The 23,438-nt window shown below is 40.5% G+C and overlaps 4 protein-coding genes across 5 annotated transcripts; 3 read left to right on the forward strand and 1 right to left on the reverse strand.

Moving 5' to 3' along the window:
* Positions 1-40: 40 nt before the first annotated feature.
* On the forward strand, positions 41-6,222 carry LOC137298156 (uncharacterized). The gene is made up of 3 exons (XM_067830291.1): positions 41-331; positions 1,697-1,818; positions 3,744-6,222. Exons 1-3 carry the CDS (start codon positions 273-275, stop codon positions 4,484-4,486), a joined length of 924 nt encoding a protein of 307 aa, XP_067686392.1. The 5' UTR covers positions 41-272; the 3' UTR covers positions 4,487-6,222.
* Positions 6,223-7,064: 842 nt separating this feature from the next.
* On the forward strand, positions 7,065-10,733 carry LOC137298510 (uncharacterized). The gene is made up of 4 exons (XM_067830803.1): positions 7,065-7,135; positions 7,497-7,584; positions 9,092-9,225; positions 9,805-10,733. Exons 2-4 carry the CDS (start codon positions 7,538-7,540, stop codon positions 10,554-10,556), a joined length of 933 nt encoding a protein of 310 aa, XP_067686904.1. The 5' UTR covers positions 7,065-7,135; positions 7,497-7,537; the 3' UTR covers positions 10,557-10,733.
* A 1,473-nt stretch (positions 10,734-12,206) lies between these two features.
* On the forward strand, positions 12,207-15,985 carry LOC137298237 (uncharacterized). 2 transcript variants are annotated; one of them, XM_067830410.1, is made up of 6 exons: positions 12,207-12,279; positions 12,637-12,724; positions 13,053-13,139; positions 13,482-13,571; positions 13,942-14,060; positions 14,713-15,985. In XM_067830410.1, exons 2-6 carry the CDS (start codon positions 12,678-12,680, stop codon positions 15,453-15,455), a joined length of 1,086 nt encoding a protein of 361 aa, XP_067686511.1. In that variant the 5' UTR covers positions 12,207-12,279; positions 12,637-12,677; the 3' UTR covers positions 15,456-15,985. The 2 variants fall into 2 exon arrangements, with proteins under 2 accessions (XP_067686511.1, XP_067686510.1); XM_067830409.1 differs by having other exon boundaries at positions 12,209-12,284.
* A 35-nt stretch (positions 15,986-16,020) lies between these two features.
* Positions 16,021-20,220, reverse strand: LOC137298170 (uncharacterized). Its single transcript, XM_067830315.1, has 3 exons — positions 19,924-20,220; positions 18,127-18,239; positions 16,021-17,732 (listed from the first exon to the last, which is right to left on the reverse strand). Exons 1-3 carry the CDS (start codon positions 20,076-20,078, stop codon positions 16,990-16,992), a joined length of 1,011 nt encoding a protein of 336 aa, XP_067686416.1. The 5' UTR covers positions 20,079-20,220; the 3' UTR covers positions 16,021-16,989.
* Positions 20,221-23,438: the final 3,218 nt, after the last annotated feature.

Below are 23,438 nucleotides of genomic sequence, written 5' to 3' on the forward strand. Positions count from 1 at the left end.
TTTGTCAGCTCTAATCGTGATTACCTCCCTTGAAATTCAGGTCACGTGTCCCATATTCTGACCTGGTGGTGTGATTCAGCGGTATTAGAAGCACCGGTCACTGTGTTGTAGGCCACGTCGCCTCTGACGCAAGTTCACATCAGGCTATAAAGACTGCCCGAGGTTTCTACCAGTGTATGGTGTAGCCTCTTTCAAACTAGTTACCCTCAAATCGTCTGATAATCACTTCCGTAACGTCGCGTAGCTGTCGTCTGCTAAACACAGATTGAATCATGACAGATCAAGGATCAGGGTCCACAGCGCCGGCTATTAACAGTGACGCCAAACCCAGGTAGTGTTTATCATAGACAGTTGAATCTACCAGTTTTGCCCTGTTTAATATTCTGTCATGCCTCTAAAATGAGTAGATTGTCATATATAAGTTCTTGAATCAGCCATGCATGCTATTATGATGGGTGCCGTGAAGATCCCGGTTAGAATCTTCTGTACTGTTGCCCACCTTTCTCGTAAGATTTGGTGGTCAGGCTTACCGACTTCGTCATTATGTGCGATCATATCGCAAATGCATAGAACGATGTTGATGTTGTTTATCACTGGATTGTCTGGTCCAGACTACTATTTACATACCTCCTCCAATACAGTTGGAATATTGCAGAGTGCGGTAAACGACATGCCAAACCATGCCAGTTATATCATAGACTCGAATATTGTAAGCACTGCAGATCAGCAATTTGTGCAAAACGCGGTCAATAATTGGGAATTTTGTAATCTTTCAAACCAAGAAAAACCTGATTTAATACATGAATCATAAAACGAACACAAGAATCACCATCTATAAGTAGCGGTTACTGTGAATGTCGATAAAACTGCACCTATGTATGTTTGTATCATTTGTAAAGAATCACAAATATTGTAACGACGAGAAACTGACCCATTGTCCCTGTTATGATAGTGTTGAAACGAGAATAATGGTAACATATCATTTTCAATGTAAATGTACATGTATACTGTATGTATTGTATTTCACAAAACACTGAAATGAATGAATCGTGTTTGTAGATTTTTAATGCATAGGCCACCAGGGTTATCACATGCACACAACAGTGACAAAACATATGACAGTTTCTTCCTTGTTTGGAATCGGGTCCGAGTATTATGACACTTTTCATTCTTAGTATAATGTGATAATACCAACGCGGAATTTTTCATCAAAAATGTTTTTTGAGATTTTTAGCAGATATGATACCTTGTATTTCTGCCATACATGTAGCAAATTGGGAAAGGTTCTATACTGTTCACATTTCAGAGTCAGGAAGAAGGAAAGAGGTTTTTTTAACTTTTGGAGGGTTACCTGTGGCTGAGGGTTGCCTTCTTTAGCTACAAGGATCTGCCCGTGGTGTGTTCGAATCCATGAGTAGCATCTGTTTTGATCGTGTTCCAAGTCAGCACCTATGTGTTGAAGGTGCAGCGTTGTATTCAAGTAACACAGGATTCAGTTCAGGGTTCCAAACCCAGATTGTAACACTTCATCCTTGGGTTTAATTGCAGGTAACAGTAGCACGTGGGTTTGACTAAAGCTGTTACTGACTGAGATCTGTGGAACTGATATATGTATATGAACAAATAAACACATTCACCCTTCCCACAATAGTATGACTAATAAGTATTAACCTTTATAAATACACCATATTTCCAGGCCTTTCCGGTCCAAGTACCAGAATCTGATTGATATGGGATATAGTTTAACAGTCAACCAGGATGAATCTCTTGCAGTGGTGGAGGCCCCTGGACCTTCCTTTGAATCATTTGATGTCTATGGTAAGACTGAAAGATATTGGGTTTGTTTGACATGTCAGAAGATCTTCTATAACTGGAAATAGTCGGAATGGAGTGAAGGGGTAGAGGAGGTGGTACTGCTTGTTTAGAGAACGTTCCAATATTTTCTTAAATCTTTTTCAAACTATGTTCTTCAAGCATGTTTAAACAAGAAATTCACAAAATACTTGTCTTCAGATATTTTTCCCAAGTGAAGACAAAGAAATTATGATTGTTACTACTTATGGCATTTACAGTTAGTTTCTTGGTTCACATTTTGAAATATAAATGCCAAAGATTATATTAAATGTTGCTTGGTTTGGGTTTTTTTGTTTAGTTTACATGTTTACATGTACATAAATATGGATACGTAGTGAATATTGTACATAATGTACCGGTATATGAAATGTTTATAGTATCGGCTAACAATCATTGCATAAATAATTTTTACATTATTTACATACATACTCTCTGAAGTTACAATTTAAATATTAGTTCAACAGAAATATAAGAATTATGTGTTGAAAGATGACCAATATGCAAAGAATTTGGACTGATTGTTACCTGTGAATCCCTGATAGTAACTTAATATTTCTTTTGGATAAATTTAATTTTTTCCCCTTTCTGCTCTCAGTGTAGATATTTTGTTTCTCCAGTAAACAGATGGCATTTATTATTCCTTCCCTTGAAACCAAACAAATGGTATAAATTTTCTTTTGTGTCACTCTTCAAACGTGTTCAAAGTACCAAGCTGTGGGTGTGGAAGACTTTTTGGTAATGCATTTAATCTACAACCAGTTCCGAGTCTCCAAATAGGCCTATTTATCAGGAGCGGATACAGCATTGTAAGAAGGGTGTGTAAGAAGGGTGTAAGAAGGGTACACTATTGACAAAGGTGGGAGTGGAAACTTCATTTCCACCCAAGTTTCAATAGTCTTTTAAAAAATGTGTGCGCGCTAACGCACGCACGCTCGCAACTCTGGATCTGCCTATGTGTATGCTGTTCCCTACATGCCTTGCTGCAATATTACTAGAAGCTGCGTACCCAGTCACGTTTATAGTGGCAGGTCACTAAGATACCATGCCCTAGTTCCGCTTGATTACTCCGTACTAAGACCCAGAATACCAAATTCAAGACAACACAGATTTTTTTTTTTCTGTTTGATGTTTAACGCCACACTCTGCAATGTTCCTGTTATGATCTGTAAAAGTCGAGTCTGAGCTGAATTCTTAAGCGTGATCATAAGCATCGGCCTGCTCAGTTGGAATGTAGCGACCTGACTACCCAGTCCCCCAAGTCGCCTCTTACAAGCATGGGTAACATTTCTGAGATTCTACCCTGTGTCTTCACGGACCTTAAATGGCGAGAGCAACTAGGGTGACAAGTACCACATTTACGTATTTTACCATGACGCGGCCGCAGGGGATCGAACCACAGACATTCCGCTCTGTAGACTCCACCACATAGACACAGAGGTGTTTGTCAAATGTGGAAATATTGGGATGGAACGAATTCATTGTATCAGTCCTGCTCGGCACAAACGAGGATAGGTACAGTCTCTGAACCTTTTATCATGTGTCATCGTACATAGACCGTATCAGTCGTTGTAATTTTACAAGGTACCGTCAAGCACCTTCTAGTGGACGTTGAAGGGACCCATACAAATACTTGGAGTTGTCGAAGTTCCGACATAACCGCACTGGGAATGCGCTGTCACCAAACTTTAACTATGAGAGAACCATATGTTCCACTCATCAAAGGTCGACACATCCGTGCTTTTCTTACCTCCTCCCTGGATTCATAACTTGCAGGCCGCTGTGATAGATAAAAAATGTAGCTAAGAGTTGGGTAAATAATTTTCATTCATTGACTTCATCCATTAGGGAAGCATAATTAACTATACAAGCTTTCTATTTCGTCTTTGCAGGGAATTGTAAGATCTGGAGCATCATGAGACTTATGGGCGCCTGTAGGTATTTTGCCTATCATTATCCCCTTGATAGGACAGGACACTCATTCATGGACTATGGCCAGATGACAGATGGTATGTTTACATTCATGGCGTCCTCCCAGTTTGAAATTGAAAAGTCCATGTATGACCGTCATGTGTCCAAATGGCCGGTCAAGGTCAATGTACAGCTAGGATATATCGGTAAGTCTTCCACCAACTCAGTCAGCAGTCTAATTGTGCCATCAACAGGAGAGACATTGGTAAGAAATGTCAACCAGATCGTTGCCATTGACAAAGAAACTCGGAAACCGACGCCATTCCCGTCATGGTGGAAGGAGAAACACGGCGACAAGGCTGTCAGGAAGGAACCACTGATTATCCAGAAGCTCTCCAGACCCGACGACGCCCACACGTACTCCGTGCGTGTTTCATGGAGCGAAACAGACATGTACAATCACGTAAACTGGGCGTCCTATGTGGTGTACTCGATCGATGCTCTTCACCACGGGATTAAGGAGGGAGTGTTGAGAGGCACGAACAAGGAGGTGGTCAAGAATGGAATACAGAAGATGCAGATGGCTTACTTTGGTGAATGTGTGGAAGGGGACCAGTTGACTGTTTACTTCTGGGAGATGGGGGACCAGCCAAGGACTGTGTATTTTTCCATAGAAAGGGATGGAACATCCGTCTTTCAAAACACATTGACATATTACCAATAGGGACAGTATTTGGTAATTTATCACTGTCTATAGAAGTAGGTGTTTCTCGTCATGATGATCACCTGTTATCCAGCACATACATATCTGTGTTGAGAGTAATATATTTGATAAATGAAATATATTTTTCTGCAGTATTTCTGAGATTCGCCCTACAGATATGGCTTAATTTTGTCAGTTTGACAGCTTCTTACCAGTTCTGATGGTTTTACTAAAGCTTTGCCGCTTTGTGTAAAACTAACATGTCCTTGCTATAAGAGTCTTTTTGCAATGAAAACGTACCGATGACTTTCACTTTAAACCAAAAAAGTAAATCGAATAAAGTAAAATTATGATTGCGAATTCTCGTAATTCTGCCTTGCCAATTGAAGATTTAACAAGTTGTTTAACAAACGATCTTATTTTCAGATCGCTTTATTTGGTTGTATTACAAAATGGCCATTAAAAGAAACACCGAGAACAAGTAGGGCTGGTCAGAGTTGACGCACATCACGTACCGCATGTTCTTTTGGGTCACTGTTCCAACTACCGCGCTTACCCCCTTGTAATACAACCAATAATAACGATTTAGATCTGTGATCGTTTGTTAAACACCTTTTATCTAAAGTTAAATAAAATTCCGAGACTTACATTTTCCATTGGCGAGGTAAAATTATGAGATTTCGCAGTCTTGCTTTCACATTATTTGGTGTGCTTATTTAATTAAGTGAAATTCGTCGGTACGTTTTCACTGCAGACTCTATTAACTTCAATAGAACTTGTCTAGTGTTCGAAGCGGCGCTAAAAGGTAAAGATATATACCAAATTGAATGAACATGAACTCAAATTACTCCGTCAGCCTCGCTAAAAGCATTTGCCTCTCTCTTGTCAACATTCGTATGACCTGACCATTCTTTATTTTTTTTATAGGGCACGTCAACAGCCAATTTGAAAGGCAGTCGTTTAATCGTTTAATCATATAACTTATTTTATGTAGCTACGACCCTACCAAGAAGAAGGGTCCCTTGTTGAGCTTTGTTTTACGCCGCTTTACCAATATTCCAGCTACATCTCGGCGGGAGATACCAGAAATAGGCTTCACTCATTGTACCCTTGTTAAAAATGTAAATATGTCCTATTACAGTTGCTGTATAAATCAGCGACATTGTAAAGTGTTTACTCCTTTGAAATCCGGAATTGTTACGAGTATATCTGCTTGAACTTCATACTTTCAGTGGTCAATGCTCTCTAGCTTCACTGCGTTTAAATCGTTCCATCGCAGAAAGAGCAACGAAAATATGTCGCATGTCACAAAGACCATTTGCAGTGTATACCAATACTTTTTGTTTTTATTTTGTATAAGTACGATTTTACCTATTTAAACGGGGTGTCAGTCGCAGTGACTCATTGACTATGATCTCAAACGTCTCGGAAGGTCCCCGTGGTACAAACGCCAATTTTCACAAGCTGTCGTGATTCTTTGCTTCCAAAAACCACAATTATTTGCGTGTAAGGCTAGCTATTCTCGAAACGTTCGTAGCCTTACGAACTTCTTAAGCCCATTCTTAACACATCAGGTACGAGCAAAGTTAAGAATTCTTAGGACTACGAATGTTTCGAGAATACGGGCCAAAAACCACAGTATGGGGTCACAGCTGGCTGATAAGGGTGAACGGAATTTGTGTTGCACTATTGTACTGAATGACGTGTCATTGACTCGGTCTTGTCTATTAAATTTTATTTTTGTATCTGTATAAAAATCTTGCAGCGTTTTTTGTTTGTTTGTGTGTGGGTGGGGTGGGGGGTTGGGTTGTATTATATTGTTCATATTGCTGATTTATAAGTAAAACGTTCCTTCATAATATCTTTCCGTTGATGGACCCATAAACGTGATTTTTTAAATTTCAAAGTGATATTTAATTAATGTTTGATTTCAAGATGTAAGAGATTTTAGAATAGGAACACATGCAGAACGTATTAGTCATTCGGTGAGCATGGTTTTAACCTGTGCTTTGCACAATTCCAACAACGTGACAGTGGGGTCACTAGAAATGGGCTTCACACAATGCAGCAATGTGTGGAATCGATGAGCGAACGCCAGGGGCGTAGCTACCATTATGAAACACAAAATTCCGGGTTTACACATGATTGTTGCTTAAAAAGGTTTGCATAGCTTTCAATACTATCTACATATACACATTTGCACTCTCTCAGGTTTGCCCGAAAAACATGACTTGATGCGCTCCTGAACGCTTTAACTACTAGGATAGCCCGACCGTCTTAAATGTGCAGTTATCAAAACCGACATTCTCGAATGTTTGCAACACTGGCAAATACACCTGGGTTGTGGTGGTCGTCGAGGATGAAATAACTATCGCCACACGGTGACCCTCCCACAAGCCAGTGCATTCTAATGTAACGGTTCACTGCATCAAATGACATTCAATCGGTTTTCGCCTAATATTTTATTAAATGAAAACGTCGCCCTCTATGTTCCTAAACGTTTCATATTGACGATAGTTCATTGGCTAAGATTTTATTTGAACAATGGCACTTGTAACACCTGTTGGGCTCATTAATTTAATGTTTCCCGTTCTGATGTCGCCAACTGGGCCATCCACACAAACCAGCAGATACAGCGGTTCCTGGAATATTCTTTCATCTTTGAAATCGGTATAGTATATTTCACTTGAAAAAATAATGCCATTTTAGAATACCTTCTACCTTCTGTAGACCCATTGATTCGTACTTTAGAGACAATTGGCTGGCGATGCCTTGGCAATAGTGAGGACTATCTATTAGTTGTAAGTTAACAATGGGGTATGTAGGCACCGCGGTGTGTTGTCCGTTTTCAGTTTAGATGCTGTGACTAGTGAAACTGAGACATTGTTACTATGTATTTGATATTCGTTTAATGTCACATTGATTACCTTCACAATAACAGAGTTAATGGCATCAGTGGTGTTTGGAGGAGATTTGTCAGGAAGGGCAAATTGTTCGCGGAAAGCCCCTTTTTACATATTGGTCGTTACAGGTGTGAAGTACGGGTGACGAAGTGATCAGCTGACTACCAGCATGGACGGAAGTAACAGCGTGGAAAAAAGGAACAACGTGAAAGCGACGTAAGAGCAAAAATGACTCTCGGAGAATTGTCTGTTCACTTGGGACAGTTTATAGAGTAGTGGATAGCACTATTCGAAAAATAACTTTCTCATCAATACTAAATTCTGACTATTATTAATAAATGGCTGCTGTCACTTTTCATCACCTCACCTCACCTCAACTCCACGCACGGTTTTCATCACATTCCACTCTCAACAGGTTATCTGAGGTGTTTTAGCAGCACGCACTCCAAGTACTCCATGTTTGTGGCTTGTAGGTCACCATCGAAACACTTTCAAAATACTCACTTTGAATTACTGGGGCGGGGGTTGTTTTAAGACAATTTTCTAAATTTTGATATCCTGTGATTTTAAGCAAAAGGATGCGGAAACGGAATTCTATTATCTCGATAGGCATGAACGAGAGGAACTATATGGATGCCAGGTCTGTGCTTACCGGTGTAGACCCATTTACTACTCTGGTCATGGGTGTACTGCCACGTGAAACTTAATATGTATCTGTGTGTATAATTTTTGTAACCCTCCTCCCAAATAAACTACCGCTATACCAGTAGTCAAGGTAAAGTGTCAGACAATATGCCCATGCATTTTATATGATTCCCTGAAACCATTGGCTTCCATTATAACGTCACATAAATGTTTTCTTTTCCGTACACATTTGGGTTACTGGTGATGTAGCATTACGTAAATGGGCGCCTTTTTCGTTTTGTTTTAAAGGGCGATAACTCTCCTTTTCAAATGTAAGCGACGGTCCAACGTCTCGCTTCCGGCCTGGTTCCGCCGAAATTGATATCATGCCACAGCACTGTAAAGGATATTTGAGGTTTTCAGCAGCACGAATATTCGATGTCACAATCGACACAGTTTATGTTGTAACAAATCTTTAATATTACCACTCAATAGGATGTTTGGCACTCACCTCGCCTCACCTCACCGACGCACACAATTTTCCACGCACAACACAAAGGATATTTGAGGTGTCTTAGCAGCACGCACATCCACTCGATAGTCGTGACTTTAAGTCACAATCCCCACACTTTCAAAATATTTACGGGGAATTTTGGGGTGGTTTATTTTACTCATTATTAAAATCTAATGTACCCTGATTTCAAACAAAAGGATAGGAAAACGGAAGCCAGTTGCTGTCACGTTTGAAACATAATATTTCCAGTGAAAATTGTCATTGATTTAATCTCAATTTTATTTTATGTTTTGTGGCCTAAAACATATAGTCTTTCAAGAATTTCGAGTTTTTAAAAAGCATGAATTATCGAAATTTTAGGAAACTAGTCGAAGCCATGACAAAATCATCGAAACTTTACGTTTTTGAAAGTCTCACAAATTACCGAGAACATCTTTGAAAGTTCGAAACAATAAAAGAAACATCGAAGCACCAAACCTGATTCTAAACTCACTTTTGCATCAAACATGGAAGAAACATAGAAGGTAGAGTTTTCCGTAAAATGATGCTGGTCACCACAGTACATATAATGTAATATTTACACAGTCATTACAGATCCAAGCTCTTTGAACCATTCGATCACCTAGAGAAATTGGGCTACAGGTTGAGACTCTTGGACAACGAGTCGGTTGCTGTTGTTCACGTGCCTGGTTTTGCTGTCGACGCCTTTGATGTCTACGGTAATTGTCCAGTGGTGCGATTTATCACCACCACTATCATCATCATCATCATCATCATCATCATCATCATCATGTTTTTAAATCCATGCCATAAATGAGTGAGTGAGTGAGTTGAGTTTTACGCTGCACTCAGCAATATTCCAGCTACATGGTGGCGGTCTGTAAATAATCGAGTCTGGACCAGACAATCCAGTGATCAATAACATGAGCATCAATCTCCGCATTTGGGAACCGATGACATGTGTCCTTCAAGTCAACCTGACCACACGATGCAGTAAGTCGCCTCTTACGACACGCATAGTCGCATTCTATGGCAAGCATGGGTCGTTGAAGGCCTTTTCTACACCGGGACCTTCCCGGGTCCATAACAAGATTGATGTTGAAAGTAACATTATAACCCCATTGAATCGATGGATCGATGTGGTCAGTTATCTCTTTTCAGCTGTTTGGGGAGTATACAATTCAGGGCACTTGTAGTTAAACTAATATCGCTGTTATTGATCAAAATGACCAAAGTGAGGAAGTTATTGTGTTTGCGCTTCCAGTTTGATTTATATGACATTATTCTTTCCACTTCAGGGAACTGCCACGCGTGGGGTATTGTGAAGATGATAGGGAGGGCTGTCGATTTTGCACACTGTTTTGCTCTGGACAGTTCTTCTGAACGCTTCTTCCTGGACTACGCGATACTTTTCGATGAATTGTTCACCTTTATGGCGTCCTCGTCCATAGAGTTTGACAAATCTTTGTACAACCCTCTTGTGTCAAAATGGCCGCTCAACATCAATGTACACCTCGGATACGTAGGAACCTCTTCCATTAATTTTGTCAGTAATATTGTTGAACCCTCATCGGGGGAGATACTGGTGAGAAATGTCAACCAGCTGGTTGCCATTGACAAGGAAACGCGGAAACCGACGCCACTTCCGTCATGGTGGAAGAAGAAACACGGCGACAAGGCTGTCAGGAAGGAACCACTGATTGTCCAGAAGCTCTCCAAGCCCGACGACGCCCACACCTACACCTTCCGTGTTTCCTGGAGCGAAATAGACTTGTACAATCACGTAAACTGGACGTCCTATGTGTTGTACTCTATCAATGCCCTCCATCATGGGATCAAGGAGGGAGTGTTGAGAGGCATCAACAAGGAGGTGGTCAAGAATGGAGTACAAAGGATGCAGATGGCTTACTTTGGTGAATGTGTGGAAGGGGACCAGTTGACTGTTTACTTCTGGGAGGTGGAGGACCAGCCAAGGACTGTGTATTTTGACATGGAAAGAGATGGAAGAACTGTCTTTCAAAACACATTAACATACCACAAAAAGGAATAACATATGTTAATTTAACACTGTCGTTAGAAGTAGGTGCAGTGCTTCTCGTCATGATAATCACCTGTTACCCCGAACATACATATCTGTCTTGAGAGTTTCATACATTTCATGAATGAAAGGTATTTTACTGTAGTATTACCGAGGCTTCACGGCGCTTTAATCGTTACATTGCTAAAACAGCAACGAAAATATACCATATGTCACCATGAGCTTGTGTGTGTGTGTGTGTGTGTGTGTGTGTTGGGGTGGGGGTGGGGTGGAAGGGGACAATGCATGGCGTTGTTTTGGGTTTTTTCGGAGTTTGTACCTGTGTCGGTTTAGTTATTTCAGGGAATTATCAGGCAGTATGACAGATTACGTAGTGATCTCCAACGACACAGGACGTTGCTCAGAATATTATTCACAGATTTGTCTGGCACAGACTCGTATTTCCATACGTTTCCGCAATGATTTGTTTTCACAAAGCTGGATAAAAGATTTGGTCATGTGTGGACATGTGTTGCACTATTGCCCAGAATGACTTAGAACTGATTTAGTCTGTATTTCTGTACGTGTCTCTTATCAAATAAACAGCCTGCAAAGTAATCGTTGTTTTTATTATTCACCCGGATATTAATACGAAGGATGTTGTATAGTGCGTGTGTGTCCAACAGTCCGTAATAATTTCTTCACCATACCATAACTCTAAACGTAATAAGTATTCACTCACGAAACCCTCCACACACAGAGAACAGGTTGTCAACTGATGTGTCAACACTTGTATATTTATGATATGTCGATGATTTCTATAAAAGAATTGACTACATTTTATGTTTGTATTTACGAAACTATAAAACTAAAAGGCGGTGTTCACATTTTGGTACGCGGATTTAATATTGTGCTCATTTGGGGATTTTGTCCGTTTAAACTGAGTGAGTATGGTTTCAGAAATGGGCCTCACACAATGTACCCATATGGAGAATGGTATCCGGATCTTCCGCGTGACGATGGAACACTGTTTTGTGTTTATTCCTTGTTTGTTTAAATTTGTGGAATCTGAAATAGAATGTGTAATTTCAAATGAATCCTTAAGCAATGTTTCTTATGAAGAATAAAGACACTTTTAAGTAAGGAACACATACAAAATATTCGTGTTAATATATGAGTATGTGTGATTTGACCCCGAGTTCAGCAATATCCCAATAACATTCCAATAATAACATCACGACAGGAGCGCTAGAAATAGACAATAACAAAATGTACCCCTTTGGGGGAAACGACACCGACGTGACGAGCGAACGCTTTAACTACTATCCCTTAATTAAACTAGTCCTAATTGTATGATTAGATGTACGTAATTCGCGCTTTGAACTTTCACAACACTCAAACATACAGTTGGATGGTGGCCGTCGAGGATGAAATCACTGTATCGTAAAATGGTGAACCTTCCATGCACAAACCAGCGCCTTCTCACATTACACAATTGACTTCATAATGTATTATATTCACGCGGTGGTCACCTAACACACTTTGAAATGAAAACGTCGCCCATTATGTTCCGATACGTGTCATATTGACGATTGCAATATCCAGAAAGTTAATTGGTAACGTTTTAATTGGACAATGACAGTTGTAACACCTGTTGGGAACATTAATGTTTCCCGTTCTGAAGTCGAATACTGGGCCATCTACACAAACCAGAAGATACAGCGGTTCCTGGAATATTATTCCATTTTTGAAATCGGTATGGTATGTTTCTCTGACAAATAATACCATCTTCTAATTACCTTCGGTAGAAATATGTTCCACCCACTGATCGGTACGGTAAGGACATTTGGTTGACGATGCCTTGGCGACTTGGACTATCTTATAGTTGTAGGTTAACAATGGTAGGAGGCACCATGGCGGGCTGTCCGTTTTCAGTTTAGATGCTGTGACTAGTGAAACTGAGACATTGTTACATGGATTTGGTATTCGTTTAATGTCACATTGATTACCTTCACAATAACAGAGTTAATGGCATCAATGGTGTTTGGAGGATTTTTGTCAGGATGGACAATTTGTTCGAGGAAAACCCCCTTTTAAACACTGGTCCTTGTAGGTGTGAAGTACGGGTGACGAAGTGATCAGCTTACGACCAGCATGGACGAAAGCAACAGCGTGGAAGAAAGGAACAACGACGAAGCCAGGTAAAAGCAAGAATGGATGTCAGAATTGTCTGTTTACTTTGGGACAGTTTATAGTGATGACAGGTAGTGCTCGAAACATAACTGAATCTACAAGAATTATTACTATTATCAACAAATAGGATGTTTGGCACTCACCTTCACACACGATTTTCATCACATTCCACACACAACACTACAGGATATTTGAGATGTTTTAGCCGAACGCATATGTACTCAGTGTTTGTAACATATAAGTCACAATCGAAACACTTTTCAAAATATTCACAAGGTTATTCTGCTGGTGGGGTTTGTTTGACATTTCTATATTTTAATCTCCCCTGATTTCAAGCAAACGAATACGGAAACGGAAGTCTATTGTCTCGACCGGCATCGAAGAAAGAAACAGCGTGGAAGAAAGGAACAATGTGGCACCCAGGTAAAAACGAAAAAGGCTCCCGGAGAATTGTCTGTTTACTTTGGGACAGCACACAGTGTGATGGAAACATTGTCCGAAACATGACTTACTGTACAGTGAGAAATTATGACTATTATCACTAAATAGAATGTTTCCCACCTAACCTCAGCTCACCTCAACTCACCTTACCTCACCCTACTTCACCTTTTAACACTGTAAAGGATATTTGAGGTGTTTTAGCTGCACGCACATGTTCTCGATGTTTGTGATGTCACAATCCCAACACTTTTCAAAATATTCACGGAGAATATCTGGGGGTCTCGCTTGTTTTATGCATTCATCTTAATGTCCCTTGATTTCAAGCAAAAGGATACGAAAACGGAAGCCTATTGTCGTCTCGACCGACATCGAAGAAAGAAACAGCGTGGAAGAAAAGAACAATGAGCCACTCGGGTAAGAACATTTTTTTTTTTTTTTTTTTTTTTTTGAGAATTGTAAGTTTATTTTGGGAGCGTTCACAGAGTGATAGCAGGCAGTATTCGAAATATAACTTACTATTCAGTAATAGAAGTGGACTCTAATTTCGAGTTTTGAAAGACATGGAGCATCGGATTTAAAGAAAATAGACGAAACCATCACAAAATCCTCGAAATTTAAGTTTTTGAAATACAAGAATAGTGTCATAATCAAGAACATCCTATCGAAGCAACGAAACAGTATTTTTAAAAACATCATTAATGCTTCAGATGTGACAGTAAAATAGGCTTCCGCAAAATGATGCTGTCACCATAGTACACGTGATATATTATTTTTCACAATGCAGGTTCTTTGCCCCATTCCGTCACCTTGTGAAAATGGGCTTCAGGTTGAGACTCTTGGAGAACGAGTCGCTTGCTGTTGTCCACGTCCCAGGTCCTTCAGACGACGCCTTTGATGTTAACGGTAATACATGAATTGTCTGGTTATGCGATTGATCATCTTTTTCTTCTTTTTCTTCTTTTTCTTCTTCTTCTTCTTCTTCTTCTTCTTCTTCTTCTTCTTCTTCTTCTTCTTCTTCTTCTTCTTCTTCTTCTTCACCATGTTCAGGAGAGAACATGACATACAAAATGTGCACAGGTCCTCCTCAACATGCCTTCATATTTTATCATTATTACCTAACACCATTTACCCACTTGCACCCAGTTAACTGAAACTTGAAAATGAAAGTCAAGGGAACCACCTAATTAGGGTTTCTTATATCCCGCAACGCGTTTTGCGGGGGTGTTAAAATGCACATTTAGCTTTTCCGGAGCAGGACCCTAAAACCGTTCAATATTTCTGCACCAAACTTGACACATAGATTGGTCTAGTGGTGTACTGGTGCCTTTTGATAGTTTTGGGATTCGGAATAAACTATTTTTGGAGTTTCTATCGCAACAAGTTTCACTGCGACTGAAATTGGAAGTAATGCGGGGAGATATTGACGGCTGTGTCTTCTTGTTAATCTGCAGTTCGATACACATCAGTGATAAAAGTATTGATGAATACACCCCGAGGACCAAAGGGGGGAAGTAAGAGTTTCGAGTTTAATTTATCCGACATTATTCCACTTCAGGGAACTGTCATGTGTGGAGTATTGCGAAGATAATAACTGCAGCGGTTCATTTTGCTCACAATTATCCTCTGGACAGTTCAGATCGCTTCTTTCTGGACTACGGGATGCTTAGCGATGAATTGCTCACATTTATGGCTTCCTCGTCCTTTGATTTTGAAAAGTCTTTGTACAACCCACTTGTGTCAAAATGGCCTCTCAAGATCAATGTACAGCTCGGATACATCGGGAAGTCTTCCACCAATTTTGTCAGTAATATTGTTGAACCCTCATCGGGGGAGATACTGGTGAGAAATGTCATCCAGCTGGTTGCCATTGACAAGGAAACGCGGAAACCGACGCCATTCCCATCGTGGTGGAAGGAGAAACACGGCGACAAGGCTGTCAGGAAGGAACCACTGATTGTCCAAAAGCTCTCCAAGCCCGACGACGCCCACACCTACACCTTCCGTGTTTCATGGAGCGAAACAGACATGTACAATCACGTAAACTGGGCGTCCTATGTGGTGTACTCCATCAATGCCCTCCATCATGGGATCAAGGAGGGAGTGTTGAGAGGCATCAACAAAGAGGTGGTCAAGAATGGAGTACAAAGGATGCAGATGGCTTACTTTGGTGAATGTGTGGAAGGGGACCAGTTGACTGTTTACTTCTGGGAGGTGGAGGACCAGCCGAGGACTGTGTATTTTGACATAGAAAGAGATGGAACATCCGTCTTTCAAAACACACTGACATTTCACCAGTAGGAATGTTTGTTGAGTTATAGGGGGCATTATTTCACTGGTATCCTTAATGTCAGTGCAAGGACATGGCGGAACAAAATGGCCGACAGCACATGGCCATGCACCGCCTTGCTGGAAAAAGAACAAGGGGTAATTTATAACATGAAAAAAGAGCAATCACATGTCGATGTCGAGGCATGACGACCGATGATTTGACCAATATGCCCTAGCGCCCTATAATAGATGAAGGATGACACCCATGCTATTTAATAAAACATTTATCGATTGGTTTATTTCAGGTAATGGATATGTGTTCTGGTATTCTCGTTATTGATGCGTGTGTCGTCAATAATGCTGCACTAATTATGTATGTAAATGGCTTTCCTGATACACTGTATATTATAAAATCAGGGAGTAGGTGTGAGAGGGGATTTGGACAGATTTAATATGGTTGTCTCTGATGGCAAATGTTAGATCAGACTGTATGAACACTCATGTAACGACTATTAGTTGTTATTGCACTGATTTAAATAAAAGAGTTTGTGATTCTTAAAGTCGTTTTAGTTGTCACAGAAATATAAACAACAAAGTTCGTGAGCGTGGTCGGAAGCTTTATTAAAGTGCCAACCCACCGTACCTTAACATAGACACACTGTCTCAAAGTTTATTGGTCCGTGATTTGTCCCTCAATATGACAAACGACATACCCGTTAACAAGCACCATCTTAACGTATGGCATGACCCGGGGATCGAACCCAAGAGAGACTCTCCAGGCTATTAAGCCCGACCACAGAGAGAAGCTCCGTTAGAATCTACACTTCAACGTCGTACATATCTGGCACCAAAGCCTGAAAAGGAGTTCCTTGATTGATAGATTAGTTCAAGCCATTCCTCGAATGGCAAAACATCCATAGGTATTGCACTGTAGAATAGGACTTGGTATCCGGGGCTAGGTGTCGATCGCTGTTATCATGTAAATCCCTGGATTGTCTAATCCTGAGTCATTACATTTACATGCCACCGATATACAGAATAAATACGTGCCACTAAACATACAAAGGCAAAATACAAAGCTCGTGTCAAATGTCTTCTGTAATACACTAAATACAGAACGCGGTGAGATTCCAAAATGTGCTACCTTTGTGGGATCCATGGATTTGGTGAGTCTGGATTTCCGACGGAAATGGAAATGTTTGTTACTAACCACTTAAACTCATATTCTTCAACTCAATGGCTCATCATTGTTGACCCCATATTTTAGAATATAGCGTGTACATTTATCACACCTAGGCCCAGTTGTACAAAGCGACCTTAGCGCTGCAGCTATCAAGTCTATGTTAGAGTATTGGTGTTACGGCCGTCGTATTGCTGCTAAATTCGCTTTGCACAAATGGGCTTAGAGCCCAGATTTTCGAATCACTCTTAGCTACATGATAGTCGTAAATTAATGTTAATGTGTGGCACTTACGGCTATCTTTGCGCTAGGAGAGTTTCGAAAATCTATTGCCTGGTCCCTTGAAATATTCTACATTTTGTAATGAAAACATCAGTTCAACTCTCAGTCGTGATAAACAAACGTGCTTTGGAATATAGACTGGCCCAATTTCTGAATATCGAAATGTACAGTTCTGTCATCCTGCTCCGATGCCCACACCCAAATAGTCAGGTCATCGTTCTCTAAACTCTCCCCGATGTAAGTGTTCCTCATGGACTTGATGCCACGTTTGACCACATCTTTGGTTACGGATCCCATACAACCTTTCTCTATGGCGTAATGCAAAGCGTTGATACAGTAGTATGCATAGTACGCGTAGTTGGTATGGTTGTGATTGTCAGTGTGCATCCATGCGACCTTCACATTGTACTGCACAGCGCCACCTGGCCGCTCTAACTTCGGAACTATCAGTGGATTCTTCAAGATGGCAGACCCGCCATGTTTCTCCCGCCACCAATCCGGGAGTGGTTTAGGTCGTCTGCTTGTTTTGTCCATTCCAACGAGATGATTGATGTTTCTGAGGATGGTCTGTCCAGTTGAAGGAACAATAATGGAACCAACGGAACTGAAGGATGACTTGCCAATGTACCCGAGTTGATACAGAACATCTAAGGGGTTCTTAGGTACGGATATATCATACAATTCCCTTTCTGTAACGAACTCGGATGACGCTGCAAACGCCAGTCTGTCCGATGTGAGCTCTGCGTAGTCAAATATAGTCCTTCCAGTAACATCCAAGGGACAGTGAGAAGCAAATATTCTTGCTATGGTTACAAATCGCATCAAGCTCGGCATGGTGGGATTACCTGAACAGGAGAATTCTTGTCAAAATATGGTAGTCATAGAAACAGTGATCAAAGTAAAACATTTATACGACCGGAAACAAAGGCCCATTCGGCAATCAAACAATTTGAGCAATTTAGTTCAAAGCCGCTAAGAGGTTCTGATATTATTACCGCTATTTCTCTTGTTAGTTTACGAAAGTTGTAGCTAAGATCACTTTGTGTGAGTACATCCAGGTCTTGGCAGTTTTGGCGAAATCAGTCATGCCGATTGTGTGATTCTTTATTCTTGTCTCATGCGCTTACGCACGCTGAAAATTATTTCCATTTTGGATATCGACTCAGTTGTGATTCATATGTGATTTCGTTGAAAGAAATATCTTAAGAACTACAATGCCACATAAAACACTGTATTTACCATCTCTGTCCAAGGATTCGAGAGAAAAGCCAGGAGTATGTACGATTGACTGCGTTTCGGTCTTGTCCACCGTCTGACTGTACCCCATTTTCTTCAGGCTGGCCATGAAGCGCCTGCAACGAGTGAATGACTGAGTCAGTTGTGTTTAACGATGCAATGGGGTAAACGCGGTTGTGTCGAACATAAGGTTGTCTCGAAAGAAATGCTCAGTACAATGAAACCTGCTAGCATCGGCACCTGTCTAATCCGGCACATTGTCATAACCAGCAATAAAACTTTGGCCCCGCGGCTTTACAAGGTGTTTTGTACCTTCATATTTTATGTAATATGTTCGAGTGTGTCGAGGTAGTTACGCTTTAAACGTCGATACAACGGTGACTGAGCAAGGGCCTGGCAAACAGGTCGGCGATGGTATGAGCAGTGACTGAAGATGGAATAGGATAACGTACAAGACCATACGAATCACATGCACCCACCGACAACCAACAGGCAAGTCACTGTTGACATGAGTGAGTAGATGAGTGAGTTTTACGCCGTTTTTAGATAATATCCTCGCAGTGGCTTTACCCGTTACAAGGGCGAGTTTAGTTTTCAGACGCTTTAAGCAATATCACAGCGGCGGACACCAGAAACGGGCTTCACACTCTGTGCCATTGTGGGGCATCGAACCTGGATCTTCAGCGTCAAGAGTGAACGACTTTACCACTAGCCCCACCCACCCCACCCACCCCACCCCCCGACGTCCGCCCCACTTACCTACTCTCTTTACAAGAAAAACGTTATACAACAGATGACATTTGTCATACTGAGTTCGTTTGTGTGAGTATGGTTTCACGCTAAAATATGGGACGCTCATCTGTTCCGACAGTGTATCTTCGTTGTGTGGCTGCAAAAGTGTTCGACGTAATTTAGACACTTCTGCTTTGGTGCTACCCAGAGCACGAGTGTATTCTTAGAATGCTTGGTTCATAATCTGTACCAACTGGGATCCGAACTGGTGATAAATATTTACTGCCACTGACTCATTACATGAGAACGGTGCGCCTCCACTTTCGTGTAGTGATTGATGTTAGTTTTACGCCCCTTTTAGCAACATTCCAGCAATATCGCGCCGGGGGACTCCACTTGCACCAGCCCGGGGAACAGACCCCAGATCAAAGGTGTGACGAGCCAAAGTTTTAACTACTAAATTACCCCATCGCCCCTATTATTTTCTGGACATACTTAAGCATGGATATAATACTAACAAAAAAAGCGAATTATATCAGGGATAGGAACGCCTAAGTGGAAAAAAAGTGTGTAGATAATGTGCCATGAACAGTGACTATCGCCTCGGCAAAAATGAGTTTTGATATTTCAGTAAGTTTAGTTTTAGCAATATTCCAACAATATTGCGACGGGGGAACACCAAAAATGGGCTTCACACAATATATCCGTATTGAGAATCGAACCCGGATCTTCGGTTTGACCAGTGAAACCTTCACCACTGGGCTACCCTACTGCCCATTTCATATTTGAGAAGGATCACTGTATCTTATATCATCAAAATGGGTACTGAAACATACCACATAGAATTTATCACAGAAAAGAAGTCATTCACCATCATATTTGTATGTTTTAACTGAAAAGGCAAGCAATAACATTTTATGGCGCTTCTATGTGATGCAGTAATAAGGGGGCGTAACTCTAACCTCCACTGACTTCGACCTTTGAACTAAGCAAATCTGCGCTCAATTACATCTGTTCACCTCTACCACACCACAAAACCTGTTTTCTTTCCTTGACCAAACAACTAACCTGGAAAGAAGTCCTGAAATAGCATCATCACTCTGCTCTGGTGACCCGTCAGTACTGAAATGTCTCAGATACGAGCAACACAGTACACCACGTCTGAAAAGCGTCGTCAGTCCATGCTGTTCACAGACTCCGATAGCGGTGTGAACGGTGAACATTACAACTTCTTCTGATGAGCGGTACGGTTGTTGAATCAGCCAACTTTTCAGCGCAGCTACTTCCCTGTATTCAAGACAGACGAAACGAAGGAAATGAGCATAACGTTTGACTGGTTTTCTCTCTCGGTGCAAGGTCTTGAGTCGCGACCCTTTGTCCAGTCATGTTGGTGCATATGTCTTCCACTAGTGATGATAATACAGACATTTTGATGTTAGGTGGTCGCATTATATATTTCATAACTATTTACATTATATTTACCAAGAATGACAATCATGATGACATATGACATCGATACAGACTAACGCTTAGTCTCAGTAATATAAACTTATAATATAATATAATATACTAGTAACAAACAATCCTAATATTAAGATTGGAAAAGGGACCTGATGAAATGGAAATTCAGCATCAGAGGAATTCTGGACCTGCTTCATTTCGGGCTTCATTGCAGGGAGGGCTGGGCGAATAGGAAAATGGTGCGGTTCATGTATACTCAGACGGACTACTGTACCTGAACCTGAGGAAATCCAGATTTGCTCCGTCTTGTGGTTTAACACTGGAGCTAGGGCTAGTGAGAAGGGACATACTAGCTGGCCTTCATAATAAGTACTACTCCCATACGTTTGATAACTGAGTATGGCTGCAAGACGATACTATTTATTTCTATGTCAGTTATATTTTATTAATAACAAAGGTAAATAATCTGATTTTTTCAAGCCTATTATCGTTATGACAGGCCATGTTTTACGAGATTTACTATTCATGTTACTGTTTTTGGTCAAAATGATCTCCACTGTTTGGATTCCATTAACTTGTCCGGATATAATGTCTTCTAATTTGATCATGTCAGTCAGTACGCTAGTGATAGTGATAGTTATAGTTTGTTTTTGGGTTGTTGTTTTTTGTTTGTTTGTTTGTTTCTTTTGTTTTGTTTTGGGGTTGTTGTTTTTAATTTTTTTTTTTTTTTGGTTTGTTTTTGTTTTTGTTTTTGTTTTGTTTTTTTTTGTTTTTGGGGGGGGGTTGTTTGTGTTTTGTTTTTGTTTTGTTTTTTGGATAATCGAGTCTAAATAATCAGACAATCCAGTTATTAATATCGTGAGCATGTTCAAAATGCAGTGTGGTTATCAGAAATACAGTCATATAGACAGTACACGCTATGATTTCAATAGCGGAACGCAAAATTCGATTAGTTCGACTTGAGAAGGGAGGTAACTCTTACAGCTTAATTTACGCTTCCTGGCCACAATTATTTTTTTCTGTTTGAAGTGTGCCATTTGTGGTACTTCGTGGAGGTAAGCGATTGATCTCATTTCATCTTTAGCCCCCAAACAAAGATTAACACAAAACAGTTTGAATAATCATACTATGTCAGCTTTTGAAGTTTTTGAACGCCATGTTGTCACAGGAATTGGTTGAAACGTGGATTTGCCAGCACATTAGCAACACAATCAAGATTTAATGTATATGCTTATATTAGTTGATATTCTTTAATATAATCTTCACTGTATTTATGATATTTGGGTGTGTTTAAAACATGTCAGTGTCTCAAGGCTTACTAAAATCATCCTTTTTGCGAACCCGGTTGTTGACACTTACGAAGTGTCAGTAATGTCAACAGATATGAAATTAGATGCTGCCTCAAGAAACGTTGGACGAACAGGGCAATATGTAGTTAAACGTGTTGTTTTTGGTATTTTAATCAAAGGGTAGTAAATGAGAGTGAAAACACCGAAAATAGGGTTTGTTAGGTTATTATTGTTATTGTTTTGCGCTTCACTAGGCAGTATTCCAGAAAAATGAAAGCATTCAGTAAATAATCGTATCTTCGCCAGTATGATCATCGAATTACACAAATGGGATACGACGGCTTGTGTCGACCACGTTAGCGAGCCTGGCCACCCGATCCCGAAAATATGCTTCTGGGGCAGATATGCACAGTTAGGACTTTTTTCAGTAGCTGTTGCTGAGAAGATCCGGGTTAGAACTGATTTTAGCAACCCATGCTTCCAATCGTCAAGGGTCCCCCTTTCAGAACATGACCATAGCTTTCACATAGATTTTTCATTGCAGTGTTTACACCTAGCAACATTTCTGCTATGTGATATCGATTTAGAAATAATCAAACTTGATTCTGGACCAGACAATGCAGAGGTATTTCGGCATCGCGAGCGTCACTCCAAGCGATTGGAATACGACGTCCTACGAACTATAGTCCAAGTCAGCGGGCTTGACCACCAGATCCTCTCGCCTCTCACGGCAAACATGGCTTACCGAAGACCAATTCTTCCCTGTATCTTCGTGGGTTTTATCATCACAAATATGATTGAAATTTTACATTACTCTCAGATACCATGTTAATATAAAGTATATTTGATATGTCTGATATACAATAACACTCAAAATACACCTCTCTAACGTCATAATATTGTCAGTCGATACTTGCCATGTATTGCATATTGTCTTTAAATGAACGGCGTCTGTTCCACATAGAGATTAACTTTTAGAATCACAATGACTGCAATCATTATATAGAACATGATGAAAGGCTCGGCGTATTATTATTTTCATACGTCACCAACGACAAAACACACTGTATACGCATGTTGTATAGTCTTCTGATTTAGGGGTCAAATTCTAGGACAGGACCGGGTAAACCCGTGCTCTATTCTAGGACATAGCGTGGGATTCGAGTGATGTATTCTGGGACGGCATTATTTATACATCGAATTGTCTCCTGTAATACATATTTGAAAAAATCGAATGACGTTTCAGTTTGCTCTTTTTAAGGCTACTTGTGACACGTTATATAAAATATGTTTAAGCTGGAGATGTTGAGGTTCAACGTGTGTTAAGGAACATGACAAAGTAGGTCACTGAATACCGTCCTACATTAGGTGACGAAATCTAACGCGGCGTGTCCTGGCCAGTTTCTGGGACGAGGCCAGATATAGCTTAACTCTTTTGTAGGACGGAGCAGGGAAACCCGTGAACTCTCTGTCCTAGAACTGAGACTGTGCTATATATTTGTTTCAGCATCTGTCTAGGAAGATAGGCGCGGCTGTTATGAGGAGTTATCTGTGAAACTAAGGTAATGTATGCACATATTTTGACATAATGAATAATATAATGCTTTCATTAAAAAATTATCAGTTCGGCTAGAACAAAGCATACTAGTAATAATTACTTCCTTATAAGGAAGTGTTACTACGTCTACGACTGGCCTACACGTGACATATGAATGAATGGTGGGACTCCGAAGGGCAAGTATGTTATTGTTTGTGTCATGTTCAAATATGTCTTGCAGTATTGTTTGTTGTTTCGTTGTCTACTCAGCAATATCACCTGAGCAAGCTTGCACT

Source organism: Haliotis asinina, chromosome 10, assembly GCF_037392515.1.
Source record: "Haliotis asinina isolate JCU_RB_2024 chromosome 10, JCU_Hal_asi_v2, whole genome shotgun sequence".
Taxonomy (NCBI): domain Eukaryota; kingdom Metazoa; phylum Mollusca; class Gastropoda; order Lepetellida; family Haliotidae; genus Haliotis; species Haliotis asinina.

Coding starts and splice junctions, on each gene's coding strand:
- LOC137298510 (XM_067830803.1), top strand. CDS start 7,538: ATGGACGGAAGTAACAGCGTGGAAAAAAGGAACAACGTGAAAGCGAC. Junction 7,585..9,091: donor AGGAACAACGTGAAAGCGAC/GTAAGAGCAAAA, acceptor ATATTTACACAG/TCATTACAGATCCAAGCTCT. Junction 9,226..9,804: donor CGACGCCTTTGATGTCTACG/GTAATTGTCCAG, acceptor TTTCCACTTCAG/GGAACTGCCACGCGTGGGGT.
- LOC137298156 (XM_067830291.1), top strand. CDS start 273: ATGACAGATCAAGGATCAGGGTCCACAGCGCCGGCTATTAACAGTGAC. Junction 332..1,696: donor AACAGTGACGCCAAACCCAG/GTAGTGTTTATC, acceptor CCATATTTCCAG/GCCTTTCCGGTCCAAGTACC. Junction 1,819..3,743: donor TGAATCATTTGATGTCTATG/GTAAGACTGAAA, acceptor TCGTCTTTGCAG/GGAATTGTAAGATCTGGAGC.
- LOC137298170 (XM_067830315.1), bottom strand. CDS start 20,078: ATGTTCACCGTTCACACCGCTATCGGAGTCTGTGAACAGCATGGACTG. Junction 18,240..19,923: donor ATTTCAGGACTTCTTTCCAG/GTTAGTTGTTTG, acceptor CACTCGTTGCAG/GCGCTTCATGGCCAGCCTGA. Junction 17,733..18,126: donor CGAATCCTTGGACAGAGATG/GTAAATACAGTG, acceptor TCTCCTGTTCAG/GTAATCCCACCATGCCGAGC.
- LOC137298237 (XM_067830410.1), top strand. CDS start 12,678: ATGGACGAAAGCAACAGCGTGGAAGAAAGGAACAACGACGAAGCCAG. Junction 13,572..13,941: donor AAGAACAATGAGCCACTCGG/GTAAGAACATTT, acceptor TTCACAATGCAG/GTTCTTTGCCCCATTCCGTC. Junction 14,061..14,712: donor CGACGCCTTTGATGTTAACG/GTAATACATGAA, acceptor ATTCCACTTCAG/GGAACTGTCATGTGTGGAGT.